This window comes from Aaosphaeria arxii, assembly GCF_010015735.1.
Source record: "Aaosphaeria arxii CBS 175.79 unplaced genomic scaffold BU24scaffold_11, whole genome shotgun sequence".
NCBI lineage: Eukaryota > Fungi > Ascomycota > Dothideomycetes > Pleosporales > Aaosphaeria > Aaosphaeria arxii.
The window spans coordinates 1049230-1066238 of NW_022983484.1; the positions used below are offsets into that span (position 1 = coordinate 1049230).

At 49.5% G+C, this 17009-nt stretch overlaps 5 protein-coding genes across 5 annotated transcripts; 3 read left to right on the forward strand and 2 right to left on the reverse strand.

Annotated features, from left to right (window-relative positions):
- Window positions 1–1616: 1616 nt before the first annotated feature.
- On the forward strand, window positions 1617–3908 carry BU24DRAFT_400110 (amino acid transporter). The gene is made up of 3 exons (XM_033525440.1): window positions 1617–2358; window positions 2416–3299; window positions 3352–3908. The coding sequence occupies exons 1-3, from the start codon at window positions 2091–2093 to the stop codon at window positions 3808–3810; spliced, it is 1611 nt and encodes a 536-aa protein (XP_033378964.1). The 5' UTR covers window positions 1617–2090; the 3' UTR covers window positions 3811–3908.
- A 1350-nt stretch (window positions 3909–5258) lies between these two features.
- BU24DRAFT_427740 (uncharacterized protein) lies at window positions 5259–6149 on the forward strand. The gene has a single exon (XM_033529289.1). It carries the CDS (start codon window positions 5545–5547, stop codon window positions 5992–5994), a length of 450 nt encoding a protein of 149 aa, XP_033378965.1. The 5' UTR covers window positions 5259–5544; the 3' UTR covers window positions 5995–6149.
- Window positions 6150–6799: 650 nt separating this feature from the next.
- Window positions 6800–8471, reverse strand: BU24DRAFT_427741 (uncharacterized protein). The gene is made up of 2 exons (XM_033529290.1): window positions 8099–8471; window positions 6800–8041 (listed from the first exon to the last, which is right to left on the reverse strand). Exons 1-2 carry the CDS (start codon window positions 8342–8344, stop codon window positions 6989–6991), a joined length of 1299 nt encoding a protein of 432 aa, XP_033378966.1. The 5' UTR covers window positions 8345–8471; the 3' UTR covers window positions 6800–6988.
- A 2805-nt stretch (window positions 8472–11276) lies between these two features.
- BU24DRAFT_427744 (uncharacterized protein) lies at window positions 11277–13275 on the reverse strand. The gene is made up of 6 exons (XM_033529291.1): window positions 12708–13275; window positions 12478–12644; window positions 12291–12420; window positions 12135–12224; window positions 11913–12067; window positions 11277–11854 (listed from the first exon to the last, which is right to left on the reverse strand). The coding sequence occupies exons 1-6, from the start codon at window positions 12902–12904 to the stop codon at window positions 11604–11606; spliced, it is 990 nt and encodes a 329-aa protein (XP_033378967.1). The 5' UTR covers window positions 12905–13275; the 3' UTR covers window positions 11277–11603.
- Window positions 13276–14137: 862 nt separating this feature from the next.
- On the forward strand, window positions 14138–15296 carry BU24DRAFT_414194 (phosphatases II; the record flags this gene model as incomplete). Its single annotated transcript, XM_033526202.1, has 3 exons — window positions 14138–14889; window positions 15018–15167; window positions 15224–15296. 3 exons carry the CDS (start codon window positions 14138–14140, stop codon window positions 15294–15296), a joined length of 975 nt encoding a protein of 324 aa, XP_033378968.1.
- Between the last annotated feature and the right edge of the window lie 1713 nt (window positions 15297–17009).

The window sequence follows — 17009 nt, forward strand, 5'->3', positions numbered from 1 at the left end:
CAAAGCGCGGCGTGGCTGCGAGTAACTTGGCCAGTAAGCGTGTCTATGTATGATGTACATACTGTGCTTTATTTTACTAGAAATTGACACAGACTCTAGTCAACTTTAACTGACTACTTGATAGAAGGATGAGGGCGCAACGTAAGTGGCTGGCATTCTACATATCGTCCTTGGTATTATAACCATATCTGGCTGTATCGACGCAAGATGGTTTACTAAGCTTAGCTTTGCTATAGGTAGCTGGTATTAGGATGTTAACACTAAAAAGAAATTAGGTAGGGCCGTAACTGCCAGTGTGAGCGATGTAAGGACCAAACCTTCCATCTGAGATTTGGAGTAAGAAAGAAGGAAGCTGCTGTTGTCCTTGTTTCGTCTTGATGACGTCTGTACACTATAGAGTAACGGAAATACGCCATACACTGCGGCGAGACAGAACCCCAGAAGAATATAGACAGGTTGAAGACCTCAGTTGGAAACGCAAAACCCACGTCTACCTCCTCCACCTCCATCAGATCCATCAACTCCACCGCCTCCTCCATCTCAGCATACACTTCATGCTCAAAGCAGAAGTTGGACTGGAAGTGATCCCACTGTATGCAAATTGTAAACAACTGTATTACAAGCATTACTTATATTGGATTATCTAGATCCATTGGTGGGTGCAGTTGCCGCGTAGCCAGGATAGAGTATCCGAAATCGAAGCTGCTGTCAGATTCGCAGCATTGCGTACAAACTTCAGCTATGCTGTTATAAGGTACTGTGCACGATTATGTTTGGTGTATGTAGCCTAATATGTTGTACGCGTAGATCGTGCGAACATCGTCTCGGCCGCCCGATCAAACGAAACGACGTTACAAGTCAGAAAAAAAGCGATCTACATATCACAGTCTTGTCTTGTCGGCGCGGCGCATTCCAAGAATCCAGGCACCAGGTCAGTTGAGAGACTGCTGATCGATGTCGAGGGTCCCGGTCCGCCTTAAAGTCGAACATGCTTCTAGAAGACACTTGACCATGTAGGGACGTGTTCCTTTCCAGGCCTCATGCATTCATTGTTGCCTCTCCATACTGTGTATATTTTGGTGGGAATGAATGTGTTGCATTATTGGAAGGAATATATTCATCATTTTGTGTTGAATTCACGACATTCGTATAAAGATCCTTCGCTCCCCAATAAGTTGTCCTTCCTCTGCTTGGCTGGCACATATTAAGGGCACGAGCTCCTTTGACAGAAACAGTGCGTTGCCATCCTTGTCGTCATAGGCTTGGTGATGATCGACGCTCCCGTTGACCTGCAGTCCGGGCGGTAGTCCGCCTGCACCGCTACTGAGGGCTAAGTACGAAGCCGTCGTCTTCTCTGTAGCACATTCCCTACAGTCAGTAACTGCAGGCCATGGATGATGAACTTTGATAACTCCAGATGTCGACCTCAGCTCTCGTAGTGGATTTCATCTAGACGGAGGTGTAGGACGCCAGAAGAGGAAGATGAAGAGGAAGAGTGAAATAGCCAAGAAGGAATTGGGCACAACGCGATGGTCCCCTGTCATCACGACATCCACTAGTAACGGTTTGGGCGATACAAGCATTCACCGTCCAACTAAGTCTCGCCCATATAACTACGTATATCCAAACAGCATCAACCCCAAGACAAAACCCCATCCCCCATGACGCTCATCCCGCCTGTCCCACTAACCCGCGTCCATCCCCGTCAGCCTGATCTTCTCAGTCCTACACCTTGACCTTCCTCATGGGGTTGTCTGTCATTAAAGATCCAACTCTTGGTATCTCCCGGTGCCTTGGAGCCCATGTAACCCAAGACATTCATCGCAAACCCGTCTGACAATGGCGAAAGGGCAATCACCGCCTCCTACGGGATTCGCGATGTTCACCTCGCAATGACCAGTGACTTGCTTTCTCATATATATGCATGGATCGCGCGCACAGCCTGTCAAAGTCATCCTGTCACTCCCTCCCACCCTTGTGGTTCTGCCAACTACACCTGCATCTGCGTCGTGAGATAAACTCCCTGATCGGGCTGCACTAGGGGGGAATATTCGACAACCTTAATTCAACCTCCAGTCCTTCACGGCGATATGGCCGACAAGAAGGACTATGAAGCAGGAGGTGAAGTCGTTCAGCCAAAGAACGACTTCAACGACACCACGCCCCCTCCCGACTTCGACCAAGGCGTTGTTCAGCAAGACAATACCTATGCCTACTCCGATGACAGGAAGCTTGGTGTGACCGGTGCCGTTTTCCTGATTCTGAATAAGATGATTGGAACGGGTATCTTCTCTACTCCATCTGGAATCTTCGCTGCTACCGGAAGCGTTGGGGTGTGTCTGTTCCTGTGGATCATCGGTAAGTTCTGCGCGTTACAGTGACACAGTTGACTTGAACCAGCTGACCATTTTGCAGGTGGAATCCTCACTTTTGCTGGTCTCTCTGTCTTCATGGAATTCGGTCTTGCAATCCCGCGCTCTGGTGGTGAGAAGAACTATTTGGAACGCGTCTACCGTCACCCGAAATATTTGGCCACATGTGTTCTTGCCGCACAGATGATCCTCCTTGGATTCTCCTCTGGTAACAGTCTTGCATTCGGTAATTACGTTCTCTATGCTTCAGGTGTCGAGAAGCCGGGAGATTGGGAGGCGCGTGGCATCGCCATCGCTTGCGTTACTTTCGCCATCCTCATCCATGTCATCGCACCGAAGTGGGGTATCCGCTTATTCAATGTTCTGGGTGTCTTCAAGGCAGTCATTCTCCTCTTCATTGTATTCTCTGGTTTCGCAGCCCTCGCTGGTCATCGACCCGAGAATCCGCACAATTTCGATGACGCTTTCAAGTTCAATACCGGTGAAGGTTGGGGTGGAGGCGGCGCCTATGCCTACTGCACGGCGCTCCTCCGCATTATTTATTCTTATAAGGGGTGGGAGAACGCCAACTACGTCTTGGGCGAAGTCAAGAATCCACGTAAGACTTTGGCTGTCGCTGCTCCATTAGCTATCGGCGGAGTCACTATTCTCTATGTTTTGGCCAACGTCGCCTACTTCGCCGCCATTCCCAAAGATGAACTTGCCACTAGCGACGTCATTGTTGCTGGAGTCTTCTTCAGGAAAGTCTTCGGAGATAGCGCAGGAGCTCGCAGTTTGCCTGCATTTGTCGCCATTAGCAACTTGGGCAACGTGCTTGCTGTCAGTTTCGCCCACGCTCGTCTCAATCAAGAATTTGCCAAAGAGGGTCTCCTCCCATGGAGCCGCTTCTGGGCCTCGAATAAGCCCTTCAACTCTCCTTCCACCGCCGTAAGTATCCTGGTATCTTTTCTCTATCGAGTTATGGCTAATTATTCTTCAGCTCTTCCTTCATTGGATTGTGACTGTCATCGTTCTCGTGGCACCTCCTCCTGGCCCAGCCTACAACTTCATCACCGATTTGTACACCTACCCAGGAGCCTGGATCAATGGCTTTGTCACCGCCGGTCTCATCTACCTCCAGTGGAGCAAGAAAGAAGCCTGGACATCACCATGGCACACCTGGATCCCCGTATCCGTGCTCTACCTTGCCGCCAACATCTTCCTCGCGCTCGTGCCCTTCATTCCGCCGGATGGCGACTGGGATGCCGAAGGCTACCCGTACTACGTCTTCCCCGTCGTTGGTGTCGGCGTGTTGTTGCTCGGCGCCTTCTACTGGACAATCTGGACCAAGGTCGTGCCGAAGATTGGAGGGTACAAGATCGTCGCTCAGAGACATTACGATGACGCGGGTAATGAGCATATCCGCTACGTCAAAGTCTACAATCCCAAGGCTGAATGAGCGATATGTCTCTCACAACCGCAAGCACGCCTTTCGCATTTGCAGGAGCGGGATGACCGTGTGTTGAATTTTACATAGCGAACAATCCAACTATTAATTAGGACAATGGTACAATGTAAAAATTCGCTCTTATTCGCTGTTCTTACTCGATCAGTTCCTCTATATGAAGATTATTTTGATCAACTCTCGCAACATTCACATATGGTCCAAAATTACCACCAATATTTTATAGCTACGAATTCCCCTTATCAAAGGTTCATACGGTCTTATCTCTTGGTATCCCCGCACTTTGCCCAGCCTGCACGATGTGCGGGGAAGGTGTTGATCCACGGGAGATGATCGCGCAATGGACTGCTGGCTGGTATTTGCGGGATCTGCTCCGGGTAAATCATGCAGTTGTTTGTGATTGACAGCTTTGGAGATTATCTTGCGCAGCTCAGTCTGGTAGCGATTTCGATCCAAAGACTTCGTGCGACGAATGGGCGTAGTTGGACAATTGCTGGGAATAATGGTCGCGAAGACGATTTTCCAGGATTTCCAAACACAGCTGTATCATGCACGCCTTTGGTTTTCCTCCTTCATGGTGGAGGATGAAAACCTCATGTTGGCGCAAAAGGTTCACCACTCTGACATTGCCTTAGAACAAAAACCAATGGAAATCTAACACAAATTATCGACCCAACGTTGTGTAGGTTTGAAGTAGTCAATGGCAAACTGCCGTCACCGTGTCGTATCTTGTTACAAACTCAAGGTTCCCATTCTTCAAAGATGAGGCTAGATCCGGTCTTCAACAATCGGACAACATAACCGCCCCACATATCCAAAATGTGCAGCAGTGCCCGTATTGGGTGCACCTCGGTCTTGAACCGTTTTGGTTCCGCACTCGAGGCATTGCGTCGTGTTATACATTCTCCGGAGTCCCGGACTTTAGGGAAAAGGAATCTTTCCGCGCATTGAAGTTACCTTCAATAACGATATTGCTTTGGCAGCCTCTTGATAAGGCTCATTGTTAGTCTATGATTACAGCTGTCGGGTGATAAAATCGCTCTCGGATCATTACGAATTCCCTATGGAAGTAATACGGAGATTCCATAGCCGCGACATTGAATTGTGGCTGATGCAATGGAATTTTTATGAATAATGCCTAGCACGGCGAGTAACGGGCTTCGGCCATAGGCTTTCCTCGTACAATGTTCCGCACCAGTACATAGGCATCTAGCCTCTGCATTTACGGAAATGTATTGTATGGGAGTGTGCACGATTGTAGAGTTTGTGATTTGATGTTGAATTAGACAAGAGACATGATGTGGGGAGGTTAACTTGTCCGAGTTTCAGATCGGCCTTGTACAAGCTAAAAATGGACACCTCCACAGCGCGTTCGCAGTGTGAGTAATGAGTAGTGACATTTCAGAATGCTTACTGAACTCGGAGTCCCGTTGTTTTCGACATCTTCGTCCACTTCGCGTTGACTATGCGACACTGCTACACATTCGCTATGCCGTACGACCCGTTGCCGGCTCCAGCATCTACCAAAAATAACGATTCAAGATTCTATAAAGCTGCCATGTTCAGCCGTCACAATTGAAATCACCACCACCACAACAACAACCACAGTCATTACAATCACTTTCCTTTTTCGCTCTTTGCAGCATCACACTCATTACACAACCATCTAATCATTCAAACATCGCATTCCTTGCCAATCAACAACTCTCCTTTCCACCTTCAATCAAAATGCAGTTCACTATCTCTTCCGCGTCTTTCATTGCCATGCTCTCCCTCAACACCCTCGTCTCCGCTGCTCCCAGCACCCCATTGGCCTCTACCAAGCTCGCTACTCGAGCCACTGAAGTCCGTTTCGGCACTTACTACGCTGCCATCGACCTCCTCGGCAAGGGAGACAGCTGGGGTGCATGGGTGAAGGACAAGAACCCTTGCGACGACGCCGAGCGCGCAGACCTGGGCATCAAGCTGAACAAGGGCAACCCCTGCGATGTTACGCTCGAAAACATTCCAGGACTCCAGGGCAAATACAAGATGGGCGGTTGTGGACTCGACAAGGACCTCTGGCTCGAGAAGGACGGCGTCAAGGTCGGCAACTGCGTCGCGGACGAGTTCAAGAACAGGTCCGTCTGCCCCAACGGCAACTGGTGGGAGCCCAAGTGGGTCTGCAACGCCGATTAGATTATGGGAAAGCTTGTAGGACTGGATTTGCATTTCATGGAGCGTTGAATTGCGATGTTTGGGTCGCATTGGATTTGGTTTCTTGCATAGCATTGTTTTCTGTTTAGACTTGTTCCCCGCCTCCTGCATTGTTGTTGTACTCTATCAATCCGAAAATCATCATTACTTGATATTGCTTTGTTCCTGATACGTGAATTTGAGATGTGACAGAACTGCGAACATTGAATGGACCGTGAATGATTCTACAAAGGTAGTCAACTCACGGAAGAAGGTCTGTGACTTCATTCAATCTACCATCTTCACGATTAACAAATGATGGACTTAAAACTACTGTAGTAAGTTAAAGCTATCATTGTAAACACTGTTTTACGTTAAATGTATAATATCATAAAAGCGAAGGTTGCAGAGTAGTATCATTAACTACATTCTTCTTCCATTTGCTACTTGGAGAACCTAGTTCATACACAGATCGGGTACCAATGGTTCGTTAAAGTTACGTTGAAAACTTCGCGAACAATCCAGCTCATCGGGTGAGGCCATGGACTGTGGTTGAATGGTATGAAAACCCGCCTTAGCCTCTCCACTCTGCGAGGGAGAAAGAGGACAACATTAAGAGAGGCATGTTGTTGTTAAAGTGCACTCAAAAAATTCCCAACTTCATGTCTCTTTACGGTTCTCATCTTCTCATCCACTTCACCCGCCCCTCCACAAAATCGACCTTTTGACAGACTCAAGAATACCCCGTAGTCAGTTGACAGTCTTAATTCCCTGCAAATGTACTCACAATTGTGAAAACGCCTTCCTAATTATCAATTGTCATATTAATTCTTTCTTTTTGTTCTATGTGTGTATCAGAGTTACTTCCTTTTTACGTTGAAACAATACAACGGTAAACTTTAAATCAGTGGTATCTCTTAAGAAACAACAAACACACGCCATTACGCCTTAATTACCATCCAGATCGTCTGAGATCGGGCAATGATTTTGATCGATCTCATCGTAAATCCTTATTGTGCAGTCTTGCAATATCATCATCCCAACCCGCTTCCCTCCTATCATTCATTTCTGATCTGGGAGTCCGTCGTTCTTCCTGTTCGAGATATACTTCGGTGGTGCACCAAATGCCATCCCCATGGTCTTTTCCATCGTCGAGTGGTCCCCTCACGCCCAAGTCCCCTCCCGATATTCCTGTATGGGCACTTCTACTCTCCGCGAGAATGTTCTCCTCACTTGGCGCATCGACGCTCCTGAGGCTCTTCAACTTCACACCAGGCATATTCGCACTCTTTGATCTCGAATTCTTCACTGCCCCACTCGCGTAGACATGGCCATAACCCCTCCCGTAATTGGACTTTGCGTGCGTCGACACCAATCCAAAGTATTCCAAGCAGCGCTGGAATGGCGACCTCAAACACGGCACGCATGCGGCGATGAACCCCACCAGCTCCTCGACCAACGACCACATCCCCACTCGAATACCATCCAGATCCATATCATTCGTCTTGCCGAAGTTGACCGCCGACACCATCTTCACGATGGACGCCACTCCAGCGAATATGCCGAGCGCCATCAACGTGCCGATGATTGCGCGCTCGCGGACGGGGCGCTGGATCTTGCGGAGAAACGTGATGGGAATCAGAGCGACGATGAAATCCGTGACGACGTTGATGGTTGACATGGCGAAGAGGTTTGCGCGGATGGCGTCCGGTCCCCAACATTTGCCCGGAACCAGGCCGAGGAGGTCCCACGTCTTGTGGAGGGGGATGCATTGCGTCAGTTGCGCTACCATGTTGTAGATAGTCAGGATGACGACGAATCCCATGAGGCTCCAGAGGATGCGGCGCCATCGTGTTTCCATTTGTAGGCGCAGGAGCATGAGACACACCGAGATCTTGATGCCGGCCATGGACCAGGCCCATATCGGTTGGGCGAGCACAGCGTAATGCTGTGCGTTTTGAGCGTCTGCGAGGGTAATAGATTCTATGGGTCGGCCGAATTTAAATGGAACGGTCAAGAGAAGTAGAGCCGTATCGACGACAATGAGTACCTAGTGGACGTTGGTTGTTGGCATCAACCTTCCCGATCTCGGACACGCTCAACTTACCCATGTTCCGCAAATGATCCAATCTTCTGGCTGGACACGGTATATAGGAAAAGATCTCGTCCACATTCTTCCAACAAGTACCAAGAACGCGAGGACGTTTAGTGAGATCGCAACGCCAACGAACGCTTGCGCAGTGTCCTGAGCTGCTTGTGAAGGAATAGAAGGAATCATACTGGCGTCAGGTGGTCCCGCTGGCGCACCAGGAGGTGGTGCACCACCCGGAGGAGGACCTTGTGCGAGCATCATCAATCACAGGATCGTGATCGTTCAGTCGCGTGTAGTCATACAACTGGAGTCTAGGAAGTCGGAGGAACGTATGGATACTGTTAACATAAGAATTCACGGCCACCTAAACCTGGAGCATGCGCCATTCTTCTATAGTCTGGAAATCCCCAATAATGGGAAGAGCGCTACTATACATACATAATTCAGAAATAGCCTGTTGAGGGGCCGCATGCGTGACCTGAATCAAACCCTCTTCGCAGCCCTGGCAGCACGGTCCAGCCATGGCGAGGAAAGAGGATAGCTCTACCGCAAGCCTAGTAATTGGGTGGTCGATTTGAACCAGTGCTCCCCATTCTTGCTGCAAGCAATTGGCCTCAACAGCTGAGGGTAAAAGCACTGCATATCACACTGGCAATTGGACGATTCGAGTCGATGGGAATGCATCCTATTGGCTGCCGTGCTGCGAAAAGGGACATGGGGTTCGAGGTGGCCGGGGGTCTCAAAGTTTAAAAGGACGCCAGTAACCATAGCGCCGCCTGTCACAACTGTCAAAAAATCGTAACCGAGTCTCGAAGGGTGGGAGTGCATGTCATCTGCGTCCCTCGTGCTCCGTTCCTGTTTTGAACAGTCGAAGTAGGCGAGATGGGCTTTTCGGCATTGCGATGGGCCTTTTTACCCACCGCCGAACAATTTATGCCAGCTGCAAGCCCTCGCTAAAGGAGACACTTTCAATGCAGGGAGAGCTGTCCCAGATGGGAGAAACAATAAGGCAGGTAGAGTGCGGGGAAGGGTTTCGTGTCCGCGTCAAATGCGATTCTCGAGGAGCAGCAGCACTTCAGGCAGAATTGAACGTGGTGTATTGCGGCCTGCAGGCCCGGCACAGTTGAAACACAAAATAAAGCCCTCCTGCAGCTAGCTGCAAGAAAATCCTCTGTCCATGACTTTGGCTTTGAATTTCCCCTACGCTTTGCTTATGGAGGCGTGGTTGGATGGAGAGCTTTCCGGCAAGCGATGTGAATCAAGACTTGGACGAGCTTGTGGAGTGTGCTTCAACGGGTCCAACCTCCGGAGCCGTGTCGATCTGGACAGGGCGATGTGGCTAAGAAGATGTGCCGCGATTCAGGGGTTCCAGAACGTTCATTTGAGCTTGGCCTCAACCCTCAGGATTGTCTTCAGCTATTAGGTCATAGCATTGCTCTTATGGATGACTCCATCGAACGAAGGATGAGGTGGCGGTTTTTATACACGCCGCGTGTACTCCGTACCCAAGTGATAGTTGTGAAAAGCTGCAAACAGAACTTTTCGCACGTATCGAAGGAAACTGCTTGTTTTCATCACGGAAATGGGGGCCTGGCCGACCTGACGTCGCTTAGGATCCACCGTTTCCTCAGCTGCTGATCTGTCACGGATCCTTCGAAGTTAAAGGCTCGTTCCTGCATTACAGAGCACTCCAATCTGGATCCGAAGACACGCGCCAGATCCATTTCTAGTAGGCTGAATTAACTATTTTTGGGAGTAAGATTATGTTTGTAACCGTAGATGAAGCCCCTCAACCTGATTTCAGTATTTCCAAACGACGATCAAACTGTAGATTCGTACCAAAGAAAGAAGTACACATCTGTGCGACTCGTGATGGTTTGCATATCCTCATTAATGACTCAAACGTGACATCCATCTCGATGGTTGACTACAGCAAATAATTCAGATACCCTCGTACCTGTGGTGTTTCTATTCTCAAGCGCATCGTCTTCATTACTGTGAAATGTCTTTCGAAGTTGCGATACGATTATTGCCTCGAGCAATCATCCCTCTCCGAAGCCATGCTCAACTCACCACAGGGCGGGCGACCATGAAGAGTAGCAGCCCAACGCTCAGAAATGTGATGATCCTAGCTCGCAATTACCTATTGTTTTATTCTTTGGATACCGAGAACAAGCGAGTCAAGGTATCGATCAAGCTTTATCTTGTCTGGGCGTTGTCAGACATGTCTAGAAAGCTTAGATGGTAATGCCTTGGCCCTACAACGTATAACATATTAGCTAAAGCATATCCAACTGCATAGTACGTACAATACCTTATGACTGCATATGAGAATCCCCCCCCCCCCACGGCCTTGCCGCATCTCGAACGGCGATCTCGTTCTCCAAAACTCTACTTGTTAAATTTGGCGGCTTCTGCCACCACTCTATCTTGATACTATTAGCAAAGCTTATTGTACATTGAGTTACAATATACTTACGAGTGGGTCTTGTATACTACCCCCTCCACTCTGGGCATACACAGTATGCGGTGGAGGCGGCGGAGGCGGTGGAGGAGCTTGCATAGTCTCCTATAATCTGGTGTATTCTTTCTGGTCTATAGTGTCTGGTGTCTGGTGGTGTTTGGTGTCTGGTAGTGTCTGGTGTTTTGTTACTCTATATACCTAGGTAACTACCTAGGTAGTGTACAGACAAGATCACATAACAACAATCATCTGAAAGAGGGAGGAGTAGTAGACCCTTAGAAGGCACGTGCCGCAGGTATTTCCAGATACAAGCAGGGCTTACGACCATTGCTGCAAGACTGACCACGAAGTTAGGATTCGATGCAACCACTTGGGCCATGCCTGCCCTGCCAGTGGGTGATTTCAAGTGACCGAGCAACGTTTTGTGTGGGAGCGCACATACCTGCTCTTGTAGCCGGGTGAACAGTGGTGAAATTGGGAAACGCATGTTGCAAAGAAAGAGACGCTCTCCTTGAAATTTGAGGCGGGTATGTCGCTAGATTCTTTCAGATTACGATGCGTGTTTTCGTGCTGGAAGTCCGGTAGCTGTTTTACGTATGAAAAATACATGAAGCCAGCCAGGAGTCTGCCCAATGTGTTTACTTTTTGTTTGAGAGGCAACATAGGAGGATGTCATCATCAGTCAGTGGGGAAGAAATGGAAATCATCTACTCTGAGGCATCTAGAATGCTAGTAGCTACATTGACAGAGCAGATAACACGAGGGAGTGACTTGGTTGTAAGAGCTCGGGACAAGCTGCTCATCCCTCTAATTACATTAGGAACATGTGTGAATCAATTCTCTTGTTGTGACCAGGCCAACTTGCATTTCGCCACCTTCGCAATCTGCCATCTACTTAATCAAAACTCCCATAGAAATAAAACCCGAAGCTCGGAAGCAATACAGAGGCTTTTATGAATATCCCACTATACCCGAACATACATACGCCCATCGAGTTCAAACATAGAACGCTTAAGAATGCCTCCACTCAACTTCACCATCCCAATTCCTCCACTCCTACCTCGACACAAAAGGAAAACAACGATACTCACCGTGAGAGCAGAGAACAGAAACACACAAATAGCAGTCTTTGGAAAGAGATTCACGACGTACCTCTGGCGGTTCGATCCCATAGATCGTGATGCGATTGTTCCCTCCGCACACCTGGCTATCGTCGCCGGTACACGGCGCGACGCACTGCGGCTCTGTGCCCGACGGGTCGGGCGGGAGGAGTCTGCTCGTCCCGCCTGTGATTTGATTCCCACAGCCTAGTGCAATCAGTGTCAGTTTGTCTGCTCGTTCAGTTGTGATGCGGGTGGTGCGTACTGCAGTATCCTCGATTGGTGGTGCCGGCGAATTCGAAGGGCGCGCCGACGGCCTCCGTCTGGCAGTATTCAATGCACGTCGTGGCCGTGATGTCCTCTTCGTAGTTGGTACCGGCGCCGCCAAGGGTCAATGTTTGGGGGTTGTCGTCTTGGGCGCTGTAGATTTACATTTGAGTCAGTCGGACTTGGTCGTGCACTGTCGACTTTCTTGTAGAGTACTCACACATAGCATCCAAGGTACTCCCAGCGTTCGGGGAGACTGTTCTGGGCTGCAGGCTGAGGATAGGCAAACGGGGCATGGTTTGTGTAGACCCTGTTTGATCGATGATTAGCATTGCATTCCACTGATACCAGTCAGAGGCAGGTTGGTGGTACTTACGAGACGAATGAAGCGCCGCCGCAAGCTTCGTTGGTAAACGCGGGATCCGTACAGCGAGCATCACAACCGAAGTTGACGAGCGCATTATTTGTCGACAGCGCGCCGGGCCCCTGTAAGGCATGCGCACACCCTTTGCTGTGGTTAGAGAGTCTGACTGTGAGCGAGAAAGTATGGTATCGGGACGTACAGCATCTATCGCCTTGAAGTGTACCCGCGAAAGAGTAGCTCCTAACGTTACAGAAGTCAATGCAGGTTACTGCATGTGCTGCGTTAGTGAACGAAGTGTAGTCCCATGGAGCAAGATAGTAGCCTTGAGGAGTGTAGTCACGGAACAGTTGTGTGGCAGGATCGAGACTATTGGTTCGGCGTCAGTTGAGGATCTCATCTCTTTGCGAGTTGTTCGATTGAAGAACATACGGCGTGGACCAACAACCAGCGTACTCCCACCCTTGCGGAAGGGAATCCTCAGGAGGAGGAGTGGGATCGGGAATCTGCCTTGGCAAAAGGTGCGGCACGAGGGCGTGCGGTTCGTCCGGTTCCAACGGTATAGACAGCTGGGAATCGAAGAGATGCGCGGCCACGGCCGGGAGGAGATAGGGAAGAAGTTTCACCATCCTTCCCATGGACCTAGATCAGTAGACAAGGACGGGGAAGAGGGAGAGGAAAAGATTAGCTAGAGTTAGGAAATACTTCTCAGTGGATATTGCAAATGACTTCTTTTTTTGGTTTTTAAACAATATGAATCGTTGGATTTTAGGAAAAACAATGAGCGAATTGGAACGAATGATAATGGCGACACTATTTATAGCGATTGACTTTGAACGAATGGCAAAGTAAGTGCGGCAAAGAGCCTCAATTCTGCACGGGACCGCCTCCTTTTATACTCTCCAGCATGCGTAGCCAAGATCATTACACTGATGTCTTAATCGGGTAATTGTGAGGTGGTGGCCGCGGAGACACTGGATCACGTGGATGAGAATTCCGGCCACCACATCGAAGGGAGACTCAAAGTAAAGTATGTAGGATATATGAAGGCTCGCCTTGCAGAATGGTGCACTGAGAGGGCATCTGTTTGTGCCACTGTTGCATAGATTCGTTCGCCTCGATATTGCCAATAGTAACTATGAGCCTATGACATATGTCTCCGCACCCTTTTGGACGCTGTGAGCTGCATAGGTCTGGCGAGTTGCATGCCACTTAGAGGATACATATCCCACGCGCAACAGCTCGATCATTCGAATGATAACACCTCCATATCTTACCTTATACTTGGAGAAGTTACTGTAATCCCTCTTTCTTCAAACGAATCCAGATGGCTGGCGTTTATTATAAGTCGCCTTGGGCTGACAAGGGCGCAATACCAAGAGGTTGCATGACCCGCCAAAGGGATGGATGGCAGAGCTGGAATGCCCCAAACCCAAACCCCACAAACCCAATCAAATCATCCTTCCGCATTCTATTTGACGACGCATGGTGCAATGCAATGTCAGTCCAGTCGGGCATCTTCGATCCCACGAATCCGGCGCAGTGTTGACGTCGCCAGAATTACTGAACAGCTCTTATATAAATGAATCGTACGCTAATCTCCATTTAGTAATCCGATCGACGTCGAACCTCGGCTCGACATTATTGATGTCGGGTAACAGTCAACTCCATTCTGTTGTGACTGTTCTCTAAAAAGGAGGACGTATAGTTAGACTCTACAACAAGTCGAATTTGCTTGTACATACCATCATGATATAACAGTCGTTACATCGTTGCATAGCTCTACCTACCCTCATCATCCTACGCCACCGCCAACGAGGAGACGTAAAGCAACACACACATACACACATATAGATATACATATGAACTACCTCCTCCACGGCTCCACTTCACACACAGGCATGGGATGGGTCGACCTCGTACCCCGCGCCGGAGGAAACCTCTACATAGGCGGGCTCTACGCACTCTACCAGACCGACCTGATGTCGCGGGCCGGGATAACGCACGTGCTTTCCGTGATCGACTATGCCGCCGTGCTTCCGAGTAGGACAGTAAGCAGTGGTGGGGAGGAGGAGGCGCCGAAGAATCCATTCCCGGCCTCCATGCTCGCGGGAAGAGGGGAAGAAGACAAGGACGGAAGAGATGGAAGCGGGAAGAGGGAGGGCGGAGAAGGGAAAGTCAATCACTTGCACATCGACGTCGAGGATCATCCGAACGTCGACATGCTGCAGCACTTCCCGACGACGTGCGCGTTCATCGAGGAGGGCCTACGGTCGCCATCTGGGGGCGTGTTCGTGCACTGCGCGATGGGGAAGAGCCGGAGCGCGGCGGTCGTGGTGGCGTATTTGATGAGGAGGTTTGGGGTCGGGGTCCAGGAGGGATTGGACTGGTTGTGCGAGGGGCGGCCGGTTTGCGAACCGAACTTGGGGTTTAGGGAGCAGTTGGGGGTTTGGGGGGAGATGTGTAGGGTCGGTGGGGGGACGGATGGGACGGATGGGGGAGAGGGAGAGGGAGAGAGGAGGAGGATATATGAGCGGTGGAAGGGGAGTAGATTTGTTGGGGAGGTTTGGGAGTGGGAGGGTAGGGAGGAGAGAAAGAAGATTAAGGCGAGTTTGTGAGGTTGGATTTGGATATGGAAATGGGATAGATCAGGATGTGACGGAGAGCTCATGAGACTTGAATGTGTGGGATCTGGTCTACACAGAACAATGGCAAAGAACCTTTGTGTATACAATTGTTTAGATGTGTTTCTGTCTTCGATACTGTGGTATTCGAGCTTAGTGGATCCAAGCCCTATGGGGGTGCTGGGGTAGACAGACCAGGGATCCACCTCCGAACGGATGGCGCAGATACAGCGAAAGGGTCTATGAGTTTGATAGAAGTGCTCGCAATGTGTGTATTATTAGACGGGCGTGCATATAGATTCAGGCATGATGCTGGATGAATAGAACTACTGAGAACCTACGGAGGACGAAGACAGCGTATATACAGTCGAGTAACTGGCATCTTGCTCTACGCTAGACAGAAAATCCATTTCCACCCAGTGATTTCTACTGATTTGATATAATAGATTCAGCTGCACTCAATTTCATGGCTGATCGGAATTCGGAAGCCTATGTATGAAAATAGCAATCGTATTTCCGACCTGGGTCTCGGAAAAGACACCCACTGCGCAGTAGTTACCATAGCGACCTACATACTTTTGTAGAGTTGCCCTATATTGTATGGAATGGAGCGGGCGGGTACCTGAAGGGTCAGCTTGACATTCTAGAGCGGAGGCTAGATATTGGCGGAGCGGCCGAATACATTAGCGGAGCGAGGCTCGGCTGCATGCGAATGCAATGGCTTCAAGTGACTAGGTATAGTACACACAACAAGTATATCTGTAGTGAACTCGCATCCACTATTATCGTTAGGCGAGCGGGATGAGGTGCGGTCTCGTTCAGCCACGGCTTCGGGGAAGGTCCTAGGTTAGTATTGGTAGTGTAAAAACATTGTACGAGATGCTTTCAGCAACGCCGAAACGTATCTGGATTCTGGCGGCGCATGTAGGGACAATCGAGGCGTTCATGGGTTCTCGTAGTTGACAGAATTCAGCTGCAGGACGAGCAAAGGCTAGCCGTATTCGGGTATGGTGGCCCCCACGTGTAGAGAGGAAGTGGACGCCACGATGATGGTGAGGGACGGACGGCCGTGTGGCGACCTGGTCTGGTCTATTCTATTTTCTCTCTCTATCGTCCCTAATATCTATTATTCTCTGGCGTTGATATTCTTTTTTCGTGGTGGTGCAGGGATTGAGGGGGTGGAGAGGGGGTTTTGCTGTACTGTTGAATTGTAGGGAATACTCTGAAGTCTATACTGTGTACACAATTTGGGTACGGTAGCTATTTGACAGTGTTTGAAATTTTCATTGATCAGAACAATTGCACTCGATACTTCATCAACAAGATAAATTGACGAGCTGAGCCATATTCGGGAGTTCTAAACGCAGTGTTTCGAGTAAGGGAAGAGATTATTTCCACCAACCCCGGGTTTGGAGAACAGAGAATAACTGATCATGATTCCGTATACCCGAGCCGAGTGGTTGAGAAGTGTGTTCTGCAAGCACTCCGTAAAGCATACCCCGTCCCGTAGCTATCTGTTCATGTAAAGGATTGCGGTGTCGTCAGTTGTTAGTACAATAGTTGTTGGGAGGAGTCTCGACGTGTCGTTGGAGGCGTGGAGGGGAAGTTTAAGGGAGTAGCGTCATGGCTGCTTGAGATTTTCCTTGACCGCCACCTCATCCCTGCCAACAACTTCCCAATCCGGGTTAGTGGACGCTCCCAGGCGGACGCCATCCGATGCCACGAAACGAGGGGTGGAGGGGAGGAGAGACGCAGTTTTTCATGGGTGATGGGATGGGCATGTTGTAGGTGAAGGGCCCAGGGGATGGCCAGCTAATTCTGGTTTGGTCCTTGGATGTGTGGGTTTGTATGTAGCTTCGTGCCGCGTAAGTCGGCTGTGTATGGATTGGAGGCTGTCTCGTTATTTGGTTCAGGGGCTGCTGGTATACTTTGTGATGCTGGAAGAGGAGTGAGGTGGTACTCGTAGTATCGGTAGTATCTACGGAGTTACTAGTAGATAGTGGTGGTAGTGGTAATAGTAATGGTGGTGGTGGTTGTTGGTACCTGGTAGTGATGGGTTAGGCAAGAAATGGGAACAGTATTTTTTCTCTCGTTGCAGCTGGAGGGAGCT

Coding starts and splice junctions, on each gene's coding strand:
- BU24DRAFT_427741 (XM_033529290.1), bottom strand. CDS start 8,344: ATGATGCTCGCACAAGGTCCTCCTCCGGGTGGTGCACCACCTCCTGGT. Junction 8,042..8,098: donor GGATCATTTGCGGAACATGG/GTAAGTTGAGCG, acceptor AACGTCCACTAG/GTACTCATTGTCGTCGATAC.
- BU24DRAFT_400110 (XM_033525440.1), top strand. CDS start 2,091: ATGGCCGACAAGAAGGACTATGAAGCAGGAGGTGAAGTCGTTCAGCCA. Junction 2,359..2,415: donor TCTGTTCCTGTGGATCATCG/GTAAGTTCTGCG, acceptor ACCATTTTGCAG/GTGGAATCCTCACTTTTGCT. Junction 3,300..3,351: donor TCAACTCTCCTTCCACCGCC/GTAAGTATCCTG, acceptor ATTATTCTTCAG/CTCTTCCTTCATTGGATTGT.
- BU24DRAFT_427744 (XM_033529291.1), bottom strand. CDS start 12,904: ATGGTGAAACTTCTTCCCTATCTCCTCCCGGCCGTGGCCGCGCATCTC. Junction 12,225..12,290: donor GGCGGCGCTTCATTCGTCTC/GTAAGTACCACC, acceptor TCGATCAAACAG/GGTCTACACAAACCATGCCC. Junction 12,068..12,134: donor GAGTACCTTGGATGCTATGT/GTGAGTACTCTA, acceptor GTAAATCTACAG/CGCCCAAGACGACAACCCCC.
- BU24DRAFT_427740 (XM_033529289.1), top strand. CDS start 5,545: ATGCAGTTCACTATCTCTTCCGCGTCTTTCATTGCCATGCTCTCCCTC.